Source organism: Scyliorhinus canicula, chromosome 8 (genome assembly GCF_902713615.1).
Source record: "Scyliorhinus canicula chromosome 8, sScyCan1.1, whole genome shotgun sequence".
In the NCBI taxonomy this organism is placed as follows: Eukaryota; Metazoa; Chordata; class Chondrichthyes; order Carcharhiniformes; family Scyliorhinidae; genus Scyliorhinus; species Scyliorhinus canicula.
In genome coordinates this window covers 14,335,422-14,356,851 of record NC_052153.1, presented here as the reverse complement: position 1 = coordinate 14,356,851, position 21,430 = coordinate 14,335,422, and the positions used below count along the sequence as shown (strand labels likewise).

At 44.3% G+C, this 21,430-nt stretch overlaps 1 protein-coding gene across 2 annotated transcripts in view; it reads left to right on the top strand.

Moving 5' to 3' along the window:
* The window catches only part of LOC119970136 (phospholipid-transporting ATPase ABCA1-like), a 167,674-nt gene extending 150,136 nt beyond the window's left edge, over positions 1–17,538 (top strand). The window contains exons 39-50 of one of the 2 annotated variants that reach the window (XM_038804215.1): positions 307–451; positions 1,230–1,353; positions 2,809–2,938; positions 3,742–3,862; positions 3,977–4,039; positions 5,683–5,789; positions 8,167–8,308; positions 10,073–10,207; positions 11,531–11,634; positions 13,288–13,380; positions 14,431–14,674; positions 16,314–17,538. In XM_038804215.1, coding sequence (XP_038660143.1) covers positions 307–451; positions 1,230–1,353; positions 2,809–2,938; positions 3,742–3,862; positions 3,977–4,039; positions 5,683–5,789; positions 8,167–8,308; positions 10,073–10,207; positions 11,531–11,634; positions 13,288–13,380; positions 14,431–14,674; positions 16,314–16,454 — 1,549 coding nt within the window. In that variant the 3' untranslated portion in view covers positions 16,455–17,538. The remainder of the gene's footprint in view (positions 1–306; positions 452–1,229; positions 1,354–2,808; positions 2,939–3,741; positions 3,863–3,976; positions 4,040–5,682; positions 5,790–8,166; positions 8,309–10,072; positions 10,208–11,530; positions 11,635–13,287; positions 13,381–14,430; positions 14,675–16,313) is intronic. The other variant, XM_038804216.1, reaches the window with a different exon arrangement.
* The last annotated feature ends 3,892 nt before the right edge of the window (positions 17,539–21,430 follow it).

The following is a 21,430-nucleotide window of genomic DNA, read 5'->3' as shown; positions in this document are numbered from 1 at the left end:
ATATTGGTTGAAGAATAAATGTTGGCCTGGAAACCAAAGAGCTCACTACTCTTCTTCCAATAATGCCACGAGATCTTGCACATCCACCTGAAAAAGGAGACAGTGAGATCAGAAGGATGGTATCACCTACCATACAAGGTTTCCCTCAGTACTGCCCTGGAATATTAATGTAGGTTTTGATTTTGATTATCTGAAAGAAGGATTGAACCCACCTCCTTAGAGGTAAACAGAGGCAAGATGGTGTGGTCCTTCTTATTAACTTATGTAACCGTGCATTTGTAACTGGAGCTCATTTTCCCTTTGCAGATGGTCCATCACTCCTTTGATGTACCCAGCATCCTTTGTGTTCAGGATCCCCAGCACTGCATACGTCATACTAACCAGTGTGAACTTGTTCATTGGTATCAATGGCAGCGTGGCAACCTTTGTGTTGGAGCTGTTTAGCAACAATGTAAGTTAATGAAATTGAGTTGTCAATCACGAACAAAATGGGACTCTGCCATAATACTGACTGAATGTTTTTGTTAAAGAGGGGAATTGATTGATTTGATGATCTGACAAAATGCACCCATTGGCAACAATAAGCAATTTAATGCTTGTCGAAATTGGTGCGTGGTTTGGGTCTCTGATATGGGAGGGCTTGATGGCGGGGGAGGGGCTAGGGGTTGGGATGGGCAGGATTTGCATTGTGGTAGGCGCCTCCGAGGGATTTTGGAGACACTTGCATTACATACGCACCCTCTTGGTCCACCGCAAGGTCTACGGTTCAGGGCTCCGCTGGAAAATACTTGCACCAATCCACGCTGCCGTATAAATCCCAGTCGAGAGGGCCTGAACATGATGGGGGCCTAGCGAATCTGGCTTCCAGCCCATTAATTGGATTCATATACGTTCAAACGACCTATTTGCATCTTCCTGCTGGTGCGGGGTATGTAATTTGTTGCTGCCACTGGCACGGAACAAGAGCATCGCAATCCAATTCCGTTTCTAGACCGCGCTTAATTCTCCGCTGCATCGAAAACCCTGGCGTTAGTTCACCCATCAATCATGATCTCATTGAAGGGCGAGGTAGACTCTGGCATTGGGGTGGGGGGGAGTAAATCGGCCTCCTTCCGTCTTTCTTTTATTATGTTCTACAGAAAATTGAAGCGGTAATAACTTGCTGAATTTAAATCTTTGTTCAGCCTGTCTTTAAATCTGTAAATAGGTCCTCTTTTGTTTTTTTCCAGAAACTGAACAGTATTAATGAGGTCCTGAAGTCCGTGTTCCTGATCTTTCCTCACTTCTGTTTGGGCCGTGGGTTGATCGACATGGTGAAAAATCAGGCCATGGCGGATGCTTTGGAAAGATTTGGTGTGTAATAGTTATGGGCATTTGACTTTTGAATTCCGAGTGCACTGACCTTTGAGGAATCAAAAAACTGGCTTAAAATATAGCCATCACACTAAACATGTCATTATGAGTTCAGATTAGAACTCCAATTTTGGTTAAGATCCCAGATTAGAACCCAACTATTTACATTTGTTTAAACTGCGAGGAAATATTGCTTCACCACAGGAGTGCGAACACCTACCAGTAAACAGCATTTATGTTAAAACAAACTTGAATTTGAATTAAGCACATTAGCATCAAAGAAAAATCTTTACAGTTAACTGGTACAACATCTTAACTTGCTTCCTGAAACCTGCCTCTACATTCCAATTAAGCAACCTATATATTTCAAATACCATTTCTGTATAAAGTTGACAACCAGGTATTACTTGCTTATTTTGGTGCAGAGTCCTTGCAGGGAGAAACCTTTTTTTTTTGGATCATATTAAAACCTGTTGCTCAGCTTCAAATCCTGGAAGCAATTCCTTTGTCCAGACAGACCTGGCCCCTCCTATTAGCTACACCAGCTGCACTCAAAGCACACAGCATTATTTTGTCTCTTGCGGCAAGATGTTCTTTGATTTGTTCAGCTCGGCTCAAACTGTTACAACATTACATTAGCTCTCAATCTGCAAACAGATAAAATGCCTTTTAATATCTATTCGCATCTATTCGCCTGAGGAAATCTCTTATCATTTCATTTCATTTTTATTATCTTACTTTAAATCTCAACTCTAGCAGGCATACCACTGTCTGTAAGCATTTTAACCTCGGTTTTAACAATATTACTGCAACAAATACAAACAATAAAGCTTGGCAATTTTCTCATATTCATCACAATGTTCAATTTTGGACCAGTGTTTTGAAAACGAGAATATTTAAGGAGCATGTCTGTAACCTCCTCAAGTCTTCCACCCCACCGAGATCTCTGCACTCCTCCAATTCTGGCCTCTCGCCCATCGTAATTTTGCTTCCTCTACCATTAGCCTTCAGTTGCTTTCCGAAGCCTCTCTAACTCATTTCGGAAGTTCTTTATGCTTGCGTCTTCAGCTCAGCGTTTGGCCAGCTACCCTAATCTTTCTTTCTGCGGCTTGGTAACAAATTTTATCTTATTAGTTTTGCTGTGAAACATCTTGAGCTTTTGTAGTACATTACAACTTTCCAGGCTTCCTTGCCCTGGACTTTCTGGGCATTTCTCTTGTGTGGGAGCATTTTCCCATCAAAATAGTGAAGTTTTAGCCGAAACCCCCGCCCTCCCCACCCCAAACAAAAAACTGGGCAAAGAAGGCCGAAAATGAAGTACCCGAACGGGAGATGCCTCATGTGTGACTACTCCCTACATGCCACCACCAGAAATCTACCACTACATTAGAGATGCTAAATAAATGCACATTGTTGTCTTGGAATGCACCTCATGAGGACTCTCTCCGTTTGTAGGTGAGAATCGTTTTGTCTCCCCGCTTTCCTGGGATCTAGTAGGAAGAAACCTGTTCGCCATGGCTGTGGAGGGCGTGGTCTTCTTCTTAATTACTGTCCTCATTCAGTACAGATTCTTTATTAAACCAAGGTAAGTGGTGCCAGAAGCTCACAGGGATCAGGAAAGAAGGGTTAAAGGAGGCTCACGTGACGCATAAGACCTGTCAGAAATTTGATGCACAGATCAGCCCGTGTCTGGACTGAAAAATTCAAACGTAATTCTTTGCAAGTCACAAAGACTATTTTACCTTTCAGAACTGCTAAATAAACCATTAAATTAAAGTTGGGAGATTTACTTTCGGTATCAGTTAACTTTTCGGATCTGTGTTGCCTCAACATTTGATGGTGGGGGGGTGGGGTGGCACGGCAGAGGTTAGCACTGCTCTCTCACGGCGCTGAGGACCCGGGTTCGACCCCGGCCCCAGGTCACTGTCCGTGTGGAGTTTGTACATTCTCCTGGTGTTTGCGTGGGGCTCATCCCCACAACCCAAAGATGTGCAGGGCAGGCGGATTGGCCATGATAAATTGCCCTTCAATCGGAAAAACAGAATTAGGTACTCTGAATTTTTTTAAAAATTGAGCATATTAGCCATTGAATTAATGAGCACCTTATTATGCAATCCCTTCCCCTCAATGATTTACTGTTCAAGTGCGGATCTCATATCAGGGAATGGGCAACCATTCATCACCAGGATATTTAAAAGTACTTGATCCAAAATTAAAATAAGCTTCTACCAATGCAAAAAAAATTAGTAATAAAATAATAAGAGGATGTGGAGAGCAATTTTCCCCTATATCCCTGTTCAATTAAAAATATGACTGTTGTATAGTATTGCTGAACATGTCTTTACTACAAAATGTGGAAGGTTAATGTCTTTTATATCCTTTGCCTAGGCCCACATCTGTGAAACTCCCAGTACTCACTGATGAAGATGAGGATGTGGCCAAGGAAAGGCAGAGGGTTCTGGGCGGTGGGTGTCAGAATGACATTCTGGAGCTGAAAAGCCTCACCAAGGTGAGTGCCGACAAGTGTTTTTGACCAGTGGCGCGACGCCGGGTTGACTCTCTTGCTGTTTTTTTTTTTTTGGAACTGCCTTGTGCCTCATTAACGACTGAGCTTCCGTTACAGATTTACAGAATGAAACAGAAGCCTGCGGTGGACAGACTTTGTGTCGGGATCCCTCCGGGGGAGGTAAGGATAATTGAGAAATGCAACCTCAGCATCGGAAAATGCAGCAGCACAACGGAGAGAGGCCGTTTGGCCCATCAGGCCTGTGCTGGCTTGGTGAAGGAGCTTTCCAGTTTGGCTGTATTCCTTTGCTTTTTCTCTAAACCCTGCAAATTAGTCCTCTTCTAATACAGGTCCTATTGTATCTTTGAAAGTTCCCATATAATCTGATTCCACCCTTCCTGGTAGTGCATTTCAGATCTTAATAACCTTGCAAGTTCCGATATAATCTGATTCCACCACCCTTTCTGGTCGTGCATTTCCGATCTTAATAACCAGGAGCCCATTACTGGAACCAATCAAAGCAGGTGGCACAGTGGTTAGCGCCGCTGCCTCACAGCTCCATGGACCGGGGTTCAATTCCGGCCTCGGGAGACTTTCTCCCTGTGACTGTGTGGGTTCCCTCCGGGTGCTCCGGTTCCTTCCCACAGTCCAAAGATGGATGCTTAGGAAGATTGGCCACGCTACGCTAAATTGCCCCTAGTGTCCAAAAAAGTAAGGTGGGATTACTGGGTTATAGGAATAGGGTGGAGGTGTGGGTTTAAGTAGGGTGCTCTTTCCAAGGGCTGGTGTAGACTCGATGGGCCAAGTAGCTTCCTTCTGCACTGTTAATTCTATGACTCCATGAACTCCTTGGAACCTACTGTGCGAGAAGGCCGAGGAGAATAGTGACGTCCACAAACATGAAATATAAAAACTCTATGTTCAATGCTTTTGAATCGAGGTTCACTGTGCCAGTGTCAGGAGCATCGACAGGCTAATTTTGCAAAATAAACTAAAATAGGTAAACAAATGCAATAGAAGGAAAGGGCCATTTTGAGGAAATGGGGGGGAGAGGGGGGGCAATAGTTTTTAACCTGACACCGATTTCAACATGAGATAATTATGAAAGTGCCTGGACTGAATGTTCTCTCACTGGCGGGCAGACATTTCATGGAAAATGTCCCCATTACGGGCTGGGAGTGCCACTCTGGATATTTAAGTCTCAACTCCGGAAACACTGCCACAGAGAAAATGGTAACTCCAATTGGGTCACCAGGTACAGAGAGAGAAAAATAAAGCCTTGCACTTATCTCGTGCCTTTTATGACCTCAAAGGTTCCCAGAGCACTTTACAAAGAATATCTTCTTTTTAAATAATTGTTATTGGAATTTTTTACAGAAAATATAAAAATATAACAACAAATATAGCAACAAGCAGTAATATATATCTTTGAAGAATGGTCACTGATATACAGGAAACGTTGCACCTGAATTGTACATGGAAGGCCCCACAAACAGCAAAGTGATAGCAACCAGACCATTGGCTTTAGCATCTTTGATTTGAGGGATACTATTATTAGATTGCCTGGGTGGCTAGTCTTATTTTTGCCTCGGGCAGAGGCAGGGATTTGATCAATTAGTCGATTCCAGACTGCGGGACATTCTGTGAAAAGGCTCATTGATTATGTTAGGAGACAAGAATGATGATTGAGTTATTCAATGAGTGTCCTTTTCATCCGATCCTCATTCGTTTTGTTGAGGCGATAAGGATGTGTATAATTGCACTGCTGTTTAAGATCCAGAATGCAAGCAGGTTTTCTGATGCTGGTGTTTCTCCTTGTCCAGTGTTTTGGACTCCTCGGGGTGAATGGTGCTGGGAAAACAACAACCTTCAAGATGTTGACCGGTGATAGTTATGTGACAGGAGGAGAAGCTTTCCTTAATGGCTACAGGTAAGAATGAGTGATTTGTCCTCAAAAAAACTAATGTGCCACAAAGTAAATGCTTTAATTTTATTTTTTATTCATTTATGGATTGTGGACGTCGCTGGTTAGACCAGCACTTATTGTCCAACCCTAGTTGCCCTTCAGAAGATGGTGGTGAGCTGCCTTCTTGACTGCTGCAGTCCTTGAGGTGTAGGTACACCCACAGTGCTGTTAGGGAGGGAGATTCAGGATCTTGCCCCAGCGACAGTGAAGGAACGGTGATGTATTTCCAAGTCGGGGATGTGAGTGAGTTGGAGGGGAACCTCCAGGTGGTGGGGTTCCCAGGTGTCTGCCGCTCGTGTCCTTCTAGATGTTAGCAGTCAAGGGTTTGCAAGGTGCTTTCTAAGGAACTTTGGCGAGTTACTACAGTGCATCTTGTAGATGGTACATACGGCTGCCATTGTTCGTCGGCGGTCGAAGGTTTGAATGTTTGTGGAAGGAGGAGCAATCAAGCGGACTACTTTGTCCTGGATGGTGTCGAGCTTCTTGAGTATTGTTGAAGCTGCCCTCATCCAGGCAAGTGGAGAGTATTCCATTACACTCCTGAGCTGTGCCTTGTGGATCGTGGACAGACTTGGGGAGATAAGGTACTCACCACAGGAGTTCCATAATGCAATTAAAATATGTGAGTAGTTGGTTGGCAGACACTTTTTAGCCGCCTTCTCCTTTCAGCTTTTCCCATGTTCCATGGGGTCATCACAATGCTGGTTGCATCACCTTGACTTCAACCATTGACTGTTTAGGCTATATCAAATATCACCAGGCTTTGTGCTGAGCCTTCTTGTCATTGGCATGTCGAGAACTAACCGTGAAGAAGAAGGGATAGCAAGAGGTCACAGGCGTAGCAGTTTCTAAGGAAAACGTTGGCGCTTCAGTTTATGGTTGGTCATTTGACGCTAACTTAAATAGCAAAAGCAAAAATGAAAATTAATTTTCTCAGTCTCGAACATATTTTATATTTCCATTTTTCCTGATAGATGTAAAATGGACCTTCTTTCAATCATTTTTCTTGATTAAATTTATTCTAGATGTTCAATTGTGCTGCAGGTTTCTGGAAGGATACTCTGAACTGATACAAGTGTGTGGAATCTAGCACGACAACTTTGCCTCAAATGGCAGCCCATGTCAGTGAGAAATGGGTGTTTATTACTGCAGTGATGTCAGAGAGTGGGTGGAGCTGGGCTGTCTGTCAGCTTTTTACTTTCGTTTTTGAGTAGGGTGTGTTTTAGTTTCGTTTTCAGTGTTGGAGCTGAAGCCAGACAGAGCAGGTGTACTGCTGTTCTCTCTGCCATCAAAAGACTATCTCTTTATCATTTGGTGAATTCAGAATTATAAATGTTCTCAGTAGTGAATGTAAACCTAATGTGCTTCTGGTAAAAGGTGTTTTAAGTCTTATGGACATTAAAAGGAAAGCTTAAAGGATTACTTAGTGTTGTATTCTTTGGGGGTTGTATTTGAATTAATGGTTTCTAAGATGTTCACTGTATGTTTCAAAAGGTTAACTTGAGTTCATAGAATAAACATTGTTTTGCTTTAAAAAATACTTTCCCGTTTCTGCTCTACCACACCTGTAGAGTGGGCCATTTGCTCTCCATACCACAATCTAGTAAAAGTTGTGGGTCAGATGAATTCCATGATACACTTTGGGATTCTCTAAACCCTGGCCTATAACAAATGCATGCTGTAAATGTACCGTAGGACAAGAGATATGAAGTGATTGTAATTAAGCTGCTTATCTCAGCACGCTCCGGAGCCAGCAAAAGGTGACTTTAAGGTCAGAAAATATATAGGCTGGATTCCCGCCCTGCCCGCCGCAGGATTGTCACGGGCGCAATGCGGGCCATGTAAAGGTCCATTGACCTCGGGTGGGAATTTCCAGTCGAAGGATGAGGGCAGCCGGAAATTCCTGCCCATAGGAGCAGAATTAAGCCATTTGGCCAATTGATTTAACACCAATATCAAGCAGTAGAATCATGACTTGGATTTAATTGAGGGGAGAACATCAATATCAATGAGAACATTATATCCCAAGACTCCTTTATAGATCACCAGAGTCATATATTCCAATTGCTGTCAGAGGTTGCAGACTTGGATTATCCTCACCATTTGTGTCCTCCAAGTGGAATTTTATATCAAAGAGGTCAGGAATTATTTATTGCGCCTTAGAAATCTCTCTCCGTTGAGCTTTCCTGTGTATATATTGTCCCCGTTAGCTGGAGTAAACCAGGTCCGGAGTGAATCTAGATTTGCAGGTGAAGGGCCAGAAGCCTATCACCCCACGCTCAGAGCTTGCAGAGGTCTTACTAAAACAAAAATGCTTTGGTTTGGTCTCCCCCTGCTGCAGTATTCTGTCCAACATGCAAGAGGTTCATAAGAACATGGGTTACTGCCCGCAGTTTGATGCCATCAACGAGCTGCTGACTGGTCGGGAACATCTGGAGCTGTACGGACTGTTGCGTGGAATTCCTGAAAAAGAGATCTGCAAGGTAAAACTCGTATCCTAAAACTCGCGATCAGTCCAAGTGATGTTCTTCCAGTAGTTCATGCTGTGAGCTGTTACGGAAATGTGTGGAATGCATGTCCCCCTCCTTGTCATGGCAATTTGCTTGCCAAACCTCCCGAGTCTGTGCTTTTCTTTCCCCCTTTAAGATGTCCCTTAAACCTATGTCTTTGACCAGGTTTTTGGTCACCTACTCTAATATCACCTGATGTGGCTCCGTGTGTCAAATTTTGCTTCAAGATATTCCCCTGAACCGCTTTGGGGTGTTTTATTGCGTTAAAATGCTATACAAATATAAGCTCTTTCTATCTTTGCTGGAGTAATCCCAGGAATGGTTTGGTTGCCTCGTGAGGAAACGTTGGAAAGATTAGGTTTGTATCTACTAGAGTTAAGGAGAGTAAGAGGCGCCTTGATCAAAACCTTTAAGATCCTGAGGGGTTTTGACAGAGTGGACATGGAGAGGATGTTTCCTCTTGTTGGAGAATCTAGAACTAGGTCATTGTCTGAACACAAAGAGCAGCAGATTTAAGACGAAGGTGAGGAGAAATCTTATTCTCTCAGAGGGTCATCCTCAAAAGGTAGTGGAAGCAGAATCTTTGAGTATATTTAAGGTAGAGCCAGATAGATTCTTGATTAACGGTGGCGGGGGGGGCAGGAACGTAGGGTTGAGGTTACAATCAGATCGGCCATGATCTTACTGAATGGCGGAGCAATTTAGAAGGGCCGAGTGGCCTACTGCTGCTCCTAATTTGTATTTACGTATATTTACAGCTTGGGGTCAAATATTGTTTTCAAATACTCCTGTAAAGCACTGTAGGATGTTTAAATGACATTAAAGGCACCATTTACATGCAAGTTGTTGTTAAATTTGCCTCAGAGTGTCATTGACGGCAGTAGGGAGCGGACATGCAGCCTTGAAGGAAGGTGTGTGGAGAACGGGAGATGCCAACAAAGAAAAATAATAAGTAGAAAAAGATAGAACATATCACAACATGTTTAGAGTACATAAAATAACAGAACACATTTATCTGTGTCTTTAATGTTGAAAAATGTCCCAAGGTGTTTCACTGATGTGTAGACAAAAGATTGTGCAACAAGAAAGAGAAGATGGTATTAGGAGAGGTGAACAAATGTTTTGTCAAAGAGGGCAGTCTTTAGTGAGGAGAGGTAGACAGCGAAGTAACTCCAGAGTGTGTACCCTTGGTGACTGAAGGCCACAAAATGGCGGGGCAAAGAATTCACCAGGGGTCGGGTCAAGGGATGAGGGAGGGCAGGGTTGTCAGGCTAGAGGATGTCACAGAGTCTCGGGAATGAGGATAAGATTTGGGGACCTTGAGGTGGAAGGAGCCAGTGTAGGTCAGCAAGGACAGTATCGGTGAGACTTGGTGAGGTGTAAGATACAATAGCAGAGTTCTGAATTAACGTTTACAAGGTAGGCGGTTGTGCGGCGGGCCAGAAGACCCTTGGAATAGTCACGTCTGGGGTGACGCAGACTTCGATGAGGGTTTCAGCAGCAACTAGACAGAGAGCCAGCCAATGACAGCACGGCAGAGGCAGGCTATTTTTGTGACGTATATGTGGCCGAAGTCACAGCACAAAGTCAAGCAAGACCCTGAGATTGGAAGTGAAGCAAGATAATTAGCAGTTAAAGAAAACTGTGCTATTAATCCGGGACTGTTAGCGTGTTTCGATGATGAAATCAATTTGGTGCGGAATATTTTTGTACATTGACATCCTTCCTTTCTGCCAGGTCGCTGAGTGGGGGATCCGAAAGCTGGGAATTGTGCGATATGCAGACAAGAGAGCTGGCAACTACAGCGGTGGGAACAAGCGCAAACTCTCCACTGCCATGGCTCTGCTTGCGGGACCCCCTATTTTATTTCTGGTGAGTACTTTTCGTCTATGTCCTGCCTGACTACCTGAATGTGTCCATTTAATTTGGAATCAGGGCACAGCAGCAAAGAAACATAACACTTATAGCTTTGCAGTAAAAAACAAACAAGCTCAGAACATAAAAGTAAGGGTATAACATTAGAATTGTATAAAACATTGGTGAGGCCACAACTTGGGTACTCTGTGCAGTTCTGGTCACCCATTACAGGAAGGACGGAAATTTCCCTGGAGAGAGTGCAGAGGAGGTTTACAAGAATGTTGCCAGGGCTGGAAAAGTGTGGCTACGAGGAGAGATTCGATAGATTGGGGTTTATTCCTTGCAGCAAAGAAGGTTGAGGGGTGACTTGATTGCGGTGTACAAAATTATGAGGGGAAGAGATAGAGTGGATAGAATCAAATTGTTTCCCTTGGTGGATTATTCTAGAACCAGGGGACATAGATTCCAGATAAGTGGCAGAGGGGGCACGAGGAAGAACATTTTTAAGCAGAGGGTAGAAGGTTGTCTGGAATTCGCTGCCCGAGTTGGTGGTGGAGGCAGAGACCTGAAACTCTTTTAAAAAGAGTTTTTTAATGCAATTTTGATGCAATTGAAGAAGGAAATCTGGAATGAAGAAGAAAAGTCTAGTGGCAGTAATGGTGATCAAGGGGCGGCACGGTGGCGTACTGGGTTAACACTGCTGCCTCACAGCGCCGGGACCTGGGTTCGATCCCGGCCCTGGGTCACTGTCTGGGTGGAGTTTGCACATTCTTCCTGTGTCTGCGTGGGTCTCACCCCCACAATCCAAAGATGTGCAGGGTAAGTGGATTGGCCAAGCTAAATTGCCCCTTAATTGGAAAAATAAAGAATTGGGTACTTTCAATTTATGAAACAAAAAGTAATAGTGATCATGAAAAAAACAGATTGTTATAAGAATCCTCCTGGTTCGTTCATATGTTTGAAGAAGGAAAATTGTCATCCTTACCCAATTTGGCTTATATGTGACTACAGACCCACAGCAATGTGATTAACTCTGCCCACTGTAATGGACTAGCAAATCACTCAGTTGTACAGAGATGGCAATAAATACTGACTTTGGCAGTGGCACCAAGATCTTGTGAATAAATAAAAAGTCTATTTATTTTGTTTCAAGTGTCACATCTGTTTGATTCCTTGAAATCGGCATCGGGGCATACAGTGGGCCTTTAAATAACTGTAGCCACTTGTGAATCCTTAATTCTGTTGAATATCTTGCTTCTCTTCAAAATTAAAACAACATGTTCTATGATTACTGATTGAAACTGATTGTCTGTTTTCCTGTGGGAAAAAAAACAACAGGATGAACCCACAACAGGAATGGACCCGAAAGCTCGGAGGTTCCTGTGGAACACAATTCTCAGTATTGTTAAAGAAGGCAGATCAGTGGTTTTGACGTCACACAGGTACGATATGGAAAACACCAATTCTGAGTGCTTATAAAGCAGTATTTTATTTTCTATTGTACAATTCTTGAATAGAGTGATCAATAAGGCACAGTTGCGGCACAGGGTGGCGCGATGGCATAGTGGGTCGCACTGTTGCCTCAGAGCGCCCAGGGACCCGGGTTCACCTCCAGCCTTGGGTGATTGTCTGTGTGGCGTTTGCACGCTCTTCCCGTGTCTGTGTGAGTTTTATCCGGGTGTTCCGGCTCCCTCCCACAGTCCAAAGATTGACCATGGCAAATTGCCCCTTAGTGTCTCGAGATTACAGACTAGGTTATGTGGATAGGCGGGAGGGGGGAGGGTGGACCTGGGTACATACAGTGCTCTTTCAGAGGGTCAGTGCAGACGCGATGGGCTGAATGGCCTCTTTCTGCACTGTAGGGATTCTATGACTATCTGGAGAAACTAGAGGTTTCAGAGACAGCAAAGAATATAAACTTAGGAATTCAAAATATACTGATTGTATATACACATGTAAATGTGGAGTTGGACAAACCGACAGATCTGAGAATAGTAAAGAACAGCGCACGTGGAAACAGAATGCAGAGTCCAACTTCAGAGCAAACTTTATGAAGGCCTTAGTTTTAAGTTCTCAGTCATCACTCTCAGGGAGGGAAGGAAAGCTGGGGCCTGGCCAACAGGGCCACTGTGAATGCAAACTCAGTGCATTCTCCATGCTCCAAGGCCTCTCTCAGGGATGGGAGATGCCAGTATGACATTTTCTAACAACGCCTTCCTGCCATTGCTTTGCCTTCTCCTGGCCCAGCCAATGCTGCCATTTCCTCTCCTGGGGTGTTGAGGGTGCTGATGGGGGGTGGGGGGTTGGATGAACCATCATGAAAACAGAGAGGGGGAGACTGTAAACAGCTGGTGTGTGAGCAGCACTTACCCCATTAACTTGTGGGTTCCTGAGAGCTATGTTAGGTGTGAAGTGGATGGGTTATATTTCGAAGCAAGCCCCTCAAAAACATCACCCGTCTAAATGCTGACCCTTTAATGTTTTGTCAAAAACTTAGTTTCACAGATTGATCTTTACCCAAGTGTATAATTTTTAAAATATACCCATATATAGTTTTGTGTGTGTGTGTGTGTGTGTGTGTGTGTGTGTATCATACATCATCCACATATATAGGTACACTGTTTATATTATGAGCTTGCCTGATTTTAATCATTCTATTACTATTCAGCTGCAAAGGCCCTACGTCCCATCGTAAACCTCTCTAACTCTCTTTTCTGCTTTAAGATGCTCCTTAAAATCTACCTCTTTACCAAGCTTTAAGTAATTTGCCCGAATAGCTCAACTATTTGGGTTGGCATCAGATTTTGCCTCGTAACGATTCTGTGAAGCACCTTCAGATGGTTTCCTACATGAAAGGCTATATATAAATCCAAGTTGATGCTGTATATCTGTGGATGATATCTAGTTGAGTCCCTTTTCAAACATTGAGCTTTCAGCTGGCACAAATCTGTGTCATTCATGAATGCAAGCATTCATTCCAGGACTTGTATTAAATCACAGCGCTCAGTTCAAATTGATTTGCCTCCAATACCTGGAGCCCTATATTCACAGCGAATGAGCAAAACTCTTGACCTCCAGTGTTTGTTTCCTTCCAGCATGGAAGAGTGCGAAGCTCTGTGCACTCGAATGGCCATAATGGTGAACGGCAGGTTCCGATGTCTCGGTAGTGTGCAGCATCTCAAAAACAGGTAAGACTTGACGGTAGCAATCTGTGTCTATTAGCCTTGGAGCTGTTCTGTCTCTGGGAGGGAACCTTCTCTCCTGATGATGCCTGTTCAAAGTGCCGCTTGTTGGCTATCAGTGATGGGATGGCAGGGTATGGTAAAAATATTTCACGTAAACAGGAAAAACTAAAAAAAAACTCTGCAGGTCAGGCTGCATCTTTGGAGAGGGGAGCCAGCGTTATCGAGTGCGATTTAACACCCAAAAAGCAGAGTCCCGTTTTCGGGCACGTTTAGCAGGGTCTTTCTCGGCATTGCAAACAGGACTCTGTTGTTTATCTTGGCTTTGGTCAGGAACGACCTGCCGAGGTTGCGCTTCCCTCATTTCCTGACTGGCAGCTGCAGCAGGAGTGCCAGGGTACCACCTTGCCCTGAGCCTGACCACCTTGGACCTCCGATGGCCAGGGAGCCCACTCCCCCAACCCCCGATGCCTTTAAACCTGGTCCACGTTTGTGTGCATCAGTGCTAAACGGCGCCGTGGCACGGTCTCCCAGGCGCGGGCGTTCATTCCTGGGCCTCAGCAGAATCGGGCGCCATTCCAAGCGTCGTAAATCTCACCGGACGTCTCTTGCGAGATTTCACGGCCCCACCGCGTCACCGGGTCGGGCGCGACGAGGCCGTTCAATTGCGCCCAACATTTCAAGATGGTGACTTTTCATCAGAATGCATGTACACAGGAACATACGAATTAGGAGGTGGAGTAACAAGGTTAAGATGCCGAGTTTATCTCTCTCTCTTCCCTGCCCTAACAATGGACCATATCACAGACCTCTGCCGTATGCGCTCCCCCTTCTGAGACAGGTTCCCAATTCAGTCTGCAGGTCCTGCTTTCAGACACAATCTAAGACACTGCACCATCCAATCAGCTGTTTTAACGAGAGTCAGCGTAGATTTCCACGAGGAAGAATACGCAAAGCCTAGTGGTAAATCACAACAGGTCAATGTGCAAATTGTGCCGAAATGCTCCAGTGCAACTCATTCATGGACTAAAACTGTTGACGTCTCCTTTTCGGCAGGTTTGGAGATGGATATACAATAATCGTGCGGATAGGTGGACCTAACCCAGACCTGAATCCGGTGGAGGCGTTCTTTAAGCGGGCTTTCCCTGGCAGCATTCTTAAAGAAAAACACCGCAGCATGCTCCAGTACCAGCTGCCTTCCTTCCAATCCTCCTTATCGAGGATATTTAGTATTCTCTCCAACAACAAGGAGAAGCTTCAGATTGAGGACTACTCTGTTTCGCAAACCACTCTAGACCAAGTAAGTTGTCATGTGAGAGTACCTTTAAGAAATGCGTGTTTATAAATGGGTGTGTATATAAGTATCTGTAGTGAGAGTTCCTTTAAGAAATGGGTGTTTATTACAGCAGTGATGTCAGAGAGTGGGTGGAGCTGGGCTGTCTGTCAGCCTTTTACTTTCATTTTAGGCTATTTGCTGCAGGGTGTGTTTTAGTTTCGTTTTCAGAGCTGGATAGCTGCAGTCAGAAGGTCTATTAGGGTCTCTCTCTGCAATCTAAAGACTGTAAATCGATCTTGGTGATCTAAAACTAATAACAGTAGTGACTTTAACCTGATGTGCTTCTGGTAAAAGGCGTTTTAAGTCTTATGGATGTTAAAAGGAAATCTTAAAGGATTACTTAGTGTTGTATTCTTTGGGGGTTGTATTTGAATTAATGGTTGCTAAGATGCTCAATGTATGTTTTAAAAAGGTTAACTTGAGTTCATAGAATAAACATTGTTTTGCTTTAAAAATTACTTTTCCATTTCTGCTGTACCACCCCTGTAGAGTGGGCCGTGTGCTCACCATACCACAATCTAGTAAAAGTTGTGGGTCAGGTGAGCACCATGATACACTTTGGTGTTCTCTAATCCCTGGCCCATAGCAAAGTGAATATTTATTTTGTTCATTGAGCCCTCAGGCAACACTTGCATCTTGTATTAGCGGCCAAACCAGAAATGTCTCACATTTAAAAATGTCATCCTTATTTATATTCCCCCCTTGGCATTCTCCCCTTCCTACCTCTGACGTATCCTCCTCCAGCTCATAGCCGTTCAAGATATCTGCGTCCCTCCCATTCTGGCCAATAGAGTATCCCTGATTTTAATCATTCCTCCATTGGTGACTGTAGGCCTCAGGCTCCAGAATGCCCTCCCTAAACCTCTCCCGCTTCTCTGCCACTCTCCCCGTTCTTCCTTCAAGGAACTCTGTAAAATGTACCTCTTTGACCAACCTTTTAGTCTTCTAACCCTAATACCTGCTTATATGAATCAGTATCATGTTTTGTTTTATAATGTTCCTGTGAAGCAGCTTGTGATCAAAGGTACTCTATAAATATGGAGGAGGTCTTGTGGCGCAGTGGGTGGCGTCCCTGACGCTGAGCCAGAAGCCCCTGTTCGAGTCCCATTCCAGGACTTGATGGCCGAGGAAGGGGGGGGGGGCATTCATTATTCAGCTGAGCAGGTTGAGTATCAAACTGTAAATCTTTCCAAACATGCCTGGCCTTAAAAAGGGAAGAGGCACCTAGTCAGCCACACTTGATTATGGAGCGGCGCCCCCAAGCTGTAAGCATAGGGGCTGGTTTAGCACACTGGACTAAATCGCTGGTTTTAATGCAGACCAAGGCAGGCCAGCAGCACGGTTCAATTCCCGTACCAGCCTCCCCGAACAGGAGCCGGAATGTGGCGACTAGGGGCTTTTCACAGTAACTTCATTTGAAGCCGACTCGTGACAATAAGCGATTTTCATTTTCATCTGGCGACCTGTTCTGGGGTTTACGAGTTCTGAAAACGTACGCAAGTCTGCCTTCGTTGCACCACGGGTCGAGAATGGGAATAGGACTCTATAAACACAGCCTGTGAGGCTGCCTGTTTTCTGGCATTGACCATGCGTTTGTTTGCAGGTATTTGTAAATTTTGCCAAGGACCAAAGTGACGATGATCTCTCCAAGGACACATCCGTTCACAGAAACGATACCGCCTTAGACGTTGCACTCCTCAATACATTTTTACATGACAACAGTGTGAAGGAAAGCTGTGTGTGAGCCGATGAACTGAATTTCAGACTGAAAATAAAACAGCTTTATTTTGCTCAGAACGGGAAATCTCTCTGGGAGAAGGAAGAATAAAACTGGACAGTCTACTGATGCCATTCAATGCAATCCAATGCAACAATTCCACTACCTTGTGACAAAACGGTGCCTCTGTTAGTTGTTGATTAGTACTGAGGTTAAGTGTGAAACTTGAATATCGTCGGTATTACAGCATGAATTTGTGAACCTCGAGGGTTGAATTCAGTTCCCCCCAAGTTATCGATTAACGTTAGCGAAATGACAATCTGCAGCTATTGATTAGTCATGGCCAGTAATTGAGTATAGCCAATCAATAACTGATGCATACAATTGTGTACACACAAAATCACCACTAGCCGGCCCCCAACCCGCACACCCCAATATGAACTGCATTCTGATGTTTTCAGAACACGTAACCAAAGTCTGGGCACATTTCTTTTCAATAATCCCTGTGTGTGACTTTCTTCAAAATCTTTTTTTTTTTAAATCTTATTAAAGTAACATATTTATTTACAATTGCAGGAATAACCAGCTACAAGAGAAGTGTTTACAGACATATTGCATCCCTGACTTTGAGCGTGAATCTCCTCCTTTCAGTAGGTCTGGATTGTCCGCCATGGGGCCGGGGGGAGGGGAAGGGGGGCGGTCGTAGTGGGCCTGCCAAAAAGTCCACCGACGTTCGGAAGGGGTCGGACCCTCCCAGCAGCAGGTGGGGGTCTGATGACCCCGCCCATAGGCACGAGAGTTTCCAAATGGTCATTTTTAAAACTCTTATTTTGGCTTATTCATTCCAAGCACTTTACACAGAAGGTCCTGGAACTTATTTGTATTTTTCTTTTTATGGTTTTCACTGTAATATCAACTAATCCTTACAGAAGCAAACAAAAATAATTGGAGAAGCTTAGTTTCTAAGTGAAAGTCATATTTCTTACAAAAAGGTCGCAATACCAAAAAGAAATACCACGTTTGTGAGAAAGTATTAATGTGTAAATGTATTTGTATATTGTTTTCAGATTCATGTGCATTAAGTTAGGAAATAAAATTGTGATAACATTGATGCATGATATTATCAGCTCCATTTTAGGCAGAGCACACCGATCCACCATTTTACTTTCCAACTCAAGCCTTCTCTCTCCAGAAACACATCCGATTTCTCTTGAACCCACTGATAAAGTTGCTTTCATGGGTTCTTTGGTAAATTATTTCAACTGAGGGGTAAAGGTTATGCTTCAGTCGGGGCGGTACGGTGGCGCAGTGGTTATCACTGCTGCCTTGCGGCGCCGAGGATCCGGATTCGATCCCAGCCCCGGGTCACTGTCCGTTTGGAGTTTGCACATTCTCTCTGTGTCTCCGTGGGTCTCACCCCCACAAACCAAAAAAAAAAAGATGTGCAGGGTAGGTGGATTGGCCACGCTAAATTACCCCTCAGTTGGGAAAAGAAAAATTGTTTCAGCTGGGTAATGCCTTGTCAAACCTCAAATAGAGTACTATGGGTTCAGGTTTTGGGCATCGGATCGCTAGAAGGACACATTGGTTTTGGAGGGGCCATCATGGATTCACGAAAATCATTCCAGGTCCCATTCCAAGCGAATGGCCAAAGAACCAAAAGCAGGATGACAAGAATTATACATGCTTTATTCACAGAGCGAGTGGTTAGGACCTGGAATGCACTATCTGCGAGCATGTTGGAGTCAAGATTCAATTGTGGCTTTCAAATGAGAAATGGATAATTATCTGAAAGAGAAAATAAGATGTTGACGGGGGATTGGAATTAGCCAGGTCACTCTTGCAGAGAGCTGATGCGAGCATGGCATGCTGAATGGTCTCCTTCTGTGCTGTAACCATGCTATGAGTACATAGGTTTCAAAGGATTAAATTTATAAAGACAGATTGCATAAACCTGGCTAATGTTCCCTTGCCTATACAGGATCAGAGGGTAGTCTAATTAACGTGTTTAAAAAGTTAAAAGGATTCAACAGAGAGGAGGAAGAGGAGCTATTTTGTCTGCTCAGGGAATCCAGAACAAGGAACCAACCGTAAAATTAGAGAGAGCCCATTTCTGAGGGAGATCAGGAAGCATTTATTCCACTCGATGATAGCAAAGGTTTTGAATCCTCCGCCACCAAGAGGCTGTGGCTCTGAGGGACAATTGGAGCGTTCAAAATGGAGATAGATATTTTTTCAGGCAGGAAGAACATGTTCACACATTGCGCCTGTTTCAACTTAACATAATAGGCAACAGCCATTCTCCGGTTCATTCCCCAGGGCAATGCTTTGACCAATCTGTCAACCTGCCTAGTTTAAATTTAAGTAAAGCCTGACTGCCATCAGTTAGCTGGTGCATTCTCTATCACAACACCTCTACCAGAATCTACTGACCAACCAATCAGCACCCTCTACACATAAAGTGTAAACAAATGTTCCTTTACATTTGGTATCCTTATGAATTGTCCTGATGAGTGCAAAATGAAAAGTTTCGACAGCATGTCTTTTCAGCACTACTCAAGTTCCATACCAGCAAACGGCTATTATCGATTTTTTTTTGTTGATTTGGAGCCAAGGTGGGTAAATGAAGTTGCTATAATCATCGACCATAATCCAATTGAATGGTTGAACAAGCTAAGGAGCTGAATGAGCAGCGCGCCTCTTCCTACAGAGGAGCATGAGGAGTCAGAATCACTTCCTATACTCATTTGTTCGATGGTATTGTAGCCATCTGGGATGGCCACTTACAAAGTAAACATGGATACTTGCAGGATTTTCAGCCTGCGAAAGGCACTTGCTCGCAATTTTTTGGGCTTTTCAGTACTTCGCATACATTACAGACCTCAACCCCATAACGATTTTAACTGAGCACACCCCAACGCAACTACTGTTAGATGGTAGGTTAAAGGACGGTTCAGTTAGCCAGATTAGAGCAGCGCGCTGGACCCTACTCTTACAAGGAAGGGACATCACAGTAAAAAGGACAAAGACACACACATTTTTAGCAGATAATCTGCAGTACGCAGGAACCCCACACTAGTGTGAAATCATCGCAGCCAGGCACAACACAGGACTCTTTATTCCTAAATCGCTACCCACAAAAGCAAGCATCAGACCGCAGAGAACCCAGCCCACGGATAAACCTTTAAAAATGTATGCAGATGGCTCCTCCACCGTTGATAATGGAAAAAGGATTACAGGATGTGGTATATATGTGGAAGACGCAAAGGGATGCGTATTAGAGGAGATATCACTAAAATTACCAGGCCATTTAGGATCACAGGCAGCCGAGTTAACAGCCATCGCAGACATAGTGCAGCACCCAGATTCTTTCCCGACCCCCGCAGATACATATTCAGACAGTTTATATGTCTGCAACAGTTTGACGGAATTCCTGACCCTGTGGGAATCTAGAGGATTCATATCTGCCGATGTTAAACCCCTACCCTCAGCGCCATTACTGAAGCACATTCTGGAGACCGCAAATATAGCATAATAAAGGTTAGAAGCCATCATCGTTTGTCCCCACCCAGTAACGTAAAAGCAGACGCCTTAGCAAAAGCAGGATCACAACAAAGTCACTTTTGGCAACCCCCCAAGTGTGCCCCAGTGCACGCAGTCCAGGTCTCACAAACGAATATCCAAGATTTAGCACAGGCCCAAAAGGCAGACAACACACTCCAACAAATTTTAAATGGTAACTTCCCAGCCTCCTACGACAAATTCAAGGACACGCTGACGGTACAGGACGGAATTGTATTAAAGAATGGAATTTATGTGGTACCCACCCAGACAGGAATCGGATTATTTGTCAATTTCATGACGGACACGGACATCAGGGGATAGAAGGGGCTGGTTTAGCTCACTGGGCTAAATCGCTGGCTTTTAAAGTAGACCAAGCAGGCCAGCAGCACGGTTCGATTCCCGTACCAGCCTCCCCGGACAGGCGCCGGAATGTGGCGACTAGGGGCTTTTCACAGTAACTTCATTGAAGCCTACTCGTGACAATAAGCGATTTTCATTTTAATTTCATTTTTCAGAAACCACCATTGCCCACTTAAGACCTTTGTGCTAGTGGCCCGATTTAAAAGCAGACGTCACGCATTACATTGAAAATTGTTTAATTTGTGCTCAGAACAACCCAGGCAGATACGCCAGGAAAGGTCAGTTAAGCCACACCCGCTCTGTCAATGGCCCATGAACAAACTTACAGCTAGATTATATTGGTCCCCTCCCCCATTGCAGAAATGGCTTTAAGTATGTGTTGGTGGTGATCAACACCTTCACAAAATGGGTGGGAGCATTTCCCTCCAGGACAAACAGGCTAAGGCAACAGCCAAGATTCTAACATAGCAAATATTTACACGCTGGCACTCCCCCGCAGCGTTGAATCGGACCAAGGTTTGTATTTTACAGGAAGAGTGATGCAGAACGTTGTGACAATTTTTGGGGTAAAACAAAAATTCCATATTGCCTATTACCCACAATCCAGCGGCATTGTGGAATGTATCAACAGAACCTTAAAAGAGACTATCAGGAAAATGGCGCAACAGCAAAACACTACATGGGACACAGTTCTCCTATTTGCACTTATGCTTATTAGGAACACGGTATCAAGTTCCTCAGGTTTCATCCCCCACACCCTTATGACCGGACACCCCATGAAAGGAACTGAATATTTATTAGGACTTGATTTGGCCAGCCCCACAATCACCGCCCTCACCCATGACAAAGCAGTCCCACAGGTAATGGAAAATGTTAAGTCGGCCCAGCTCGCTGCAGTTGTCCGACTAGGCACTACGAAAAGCAGAGTAAGGCCTGCTTTGATAAAACGGTACACCCAATAGAGTATACAGTCGGTCAGCAGGTGATGATTTCTGATTTCCCTACATAACCCCAGTTCACTCCTCTCCCCTAAATTTGCAGGACCATACTCGATCTCAGATGAAGTAAGCCCCTCGATA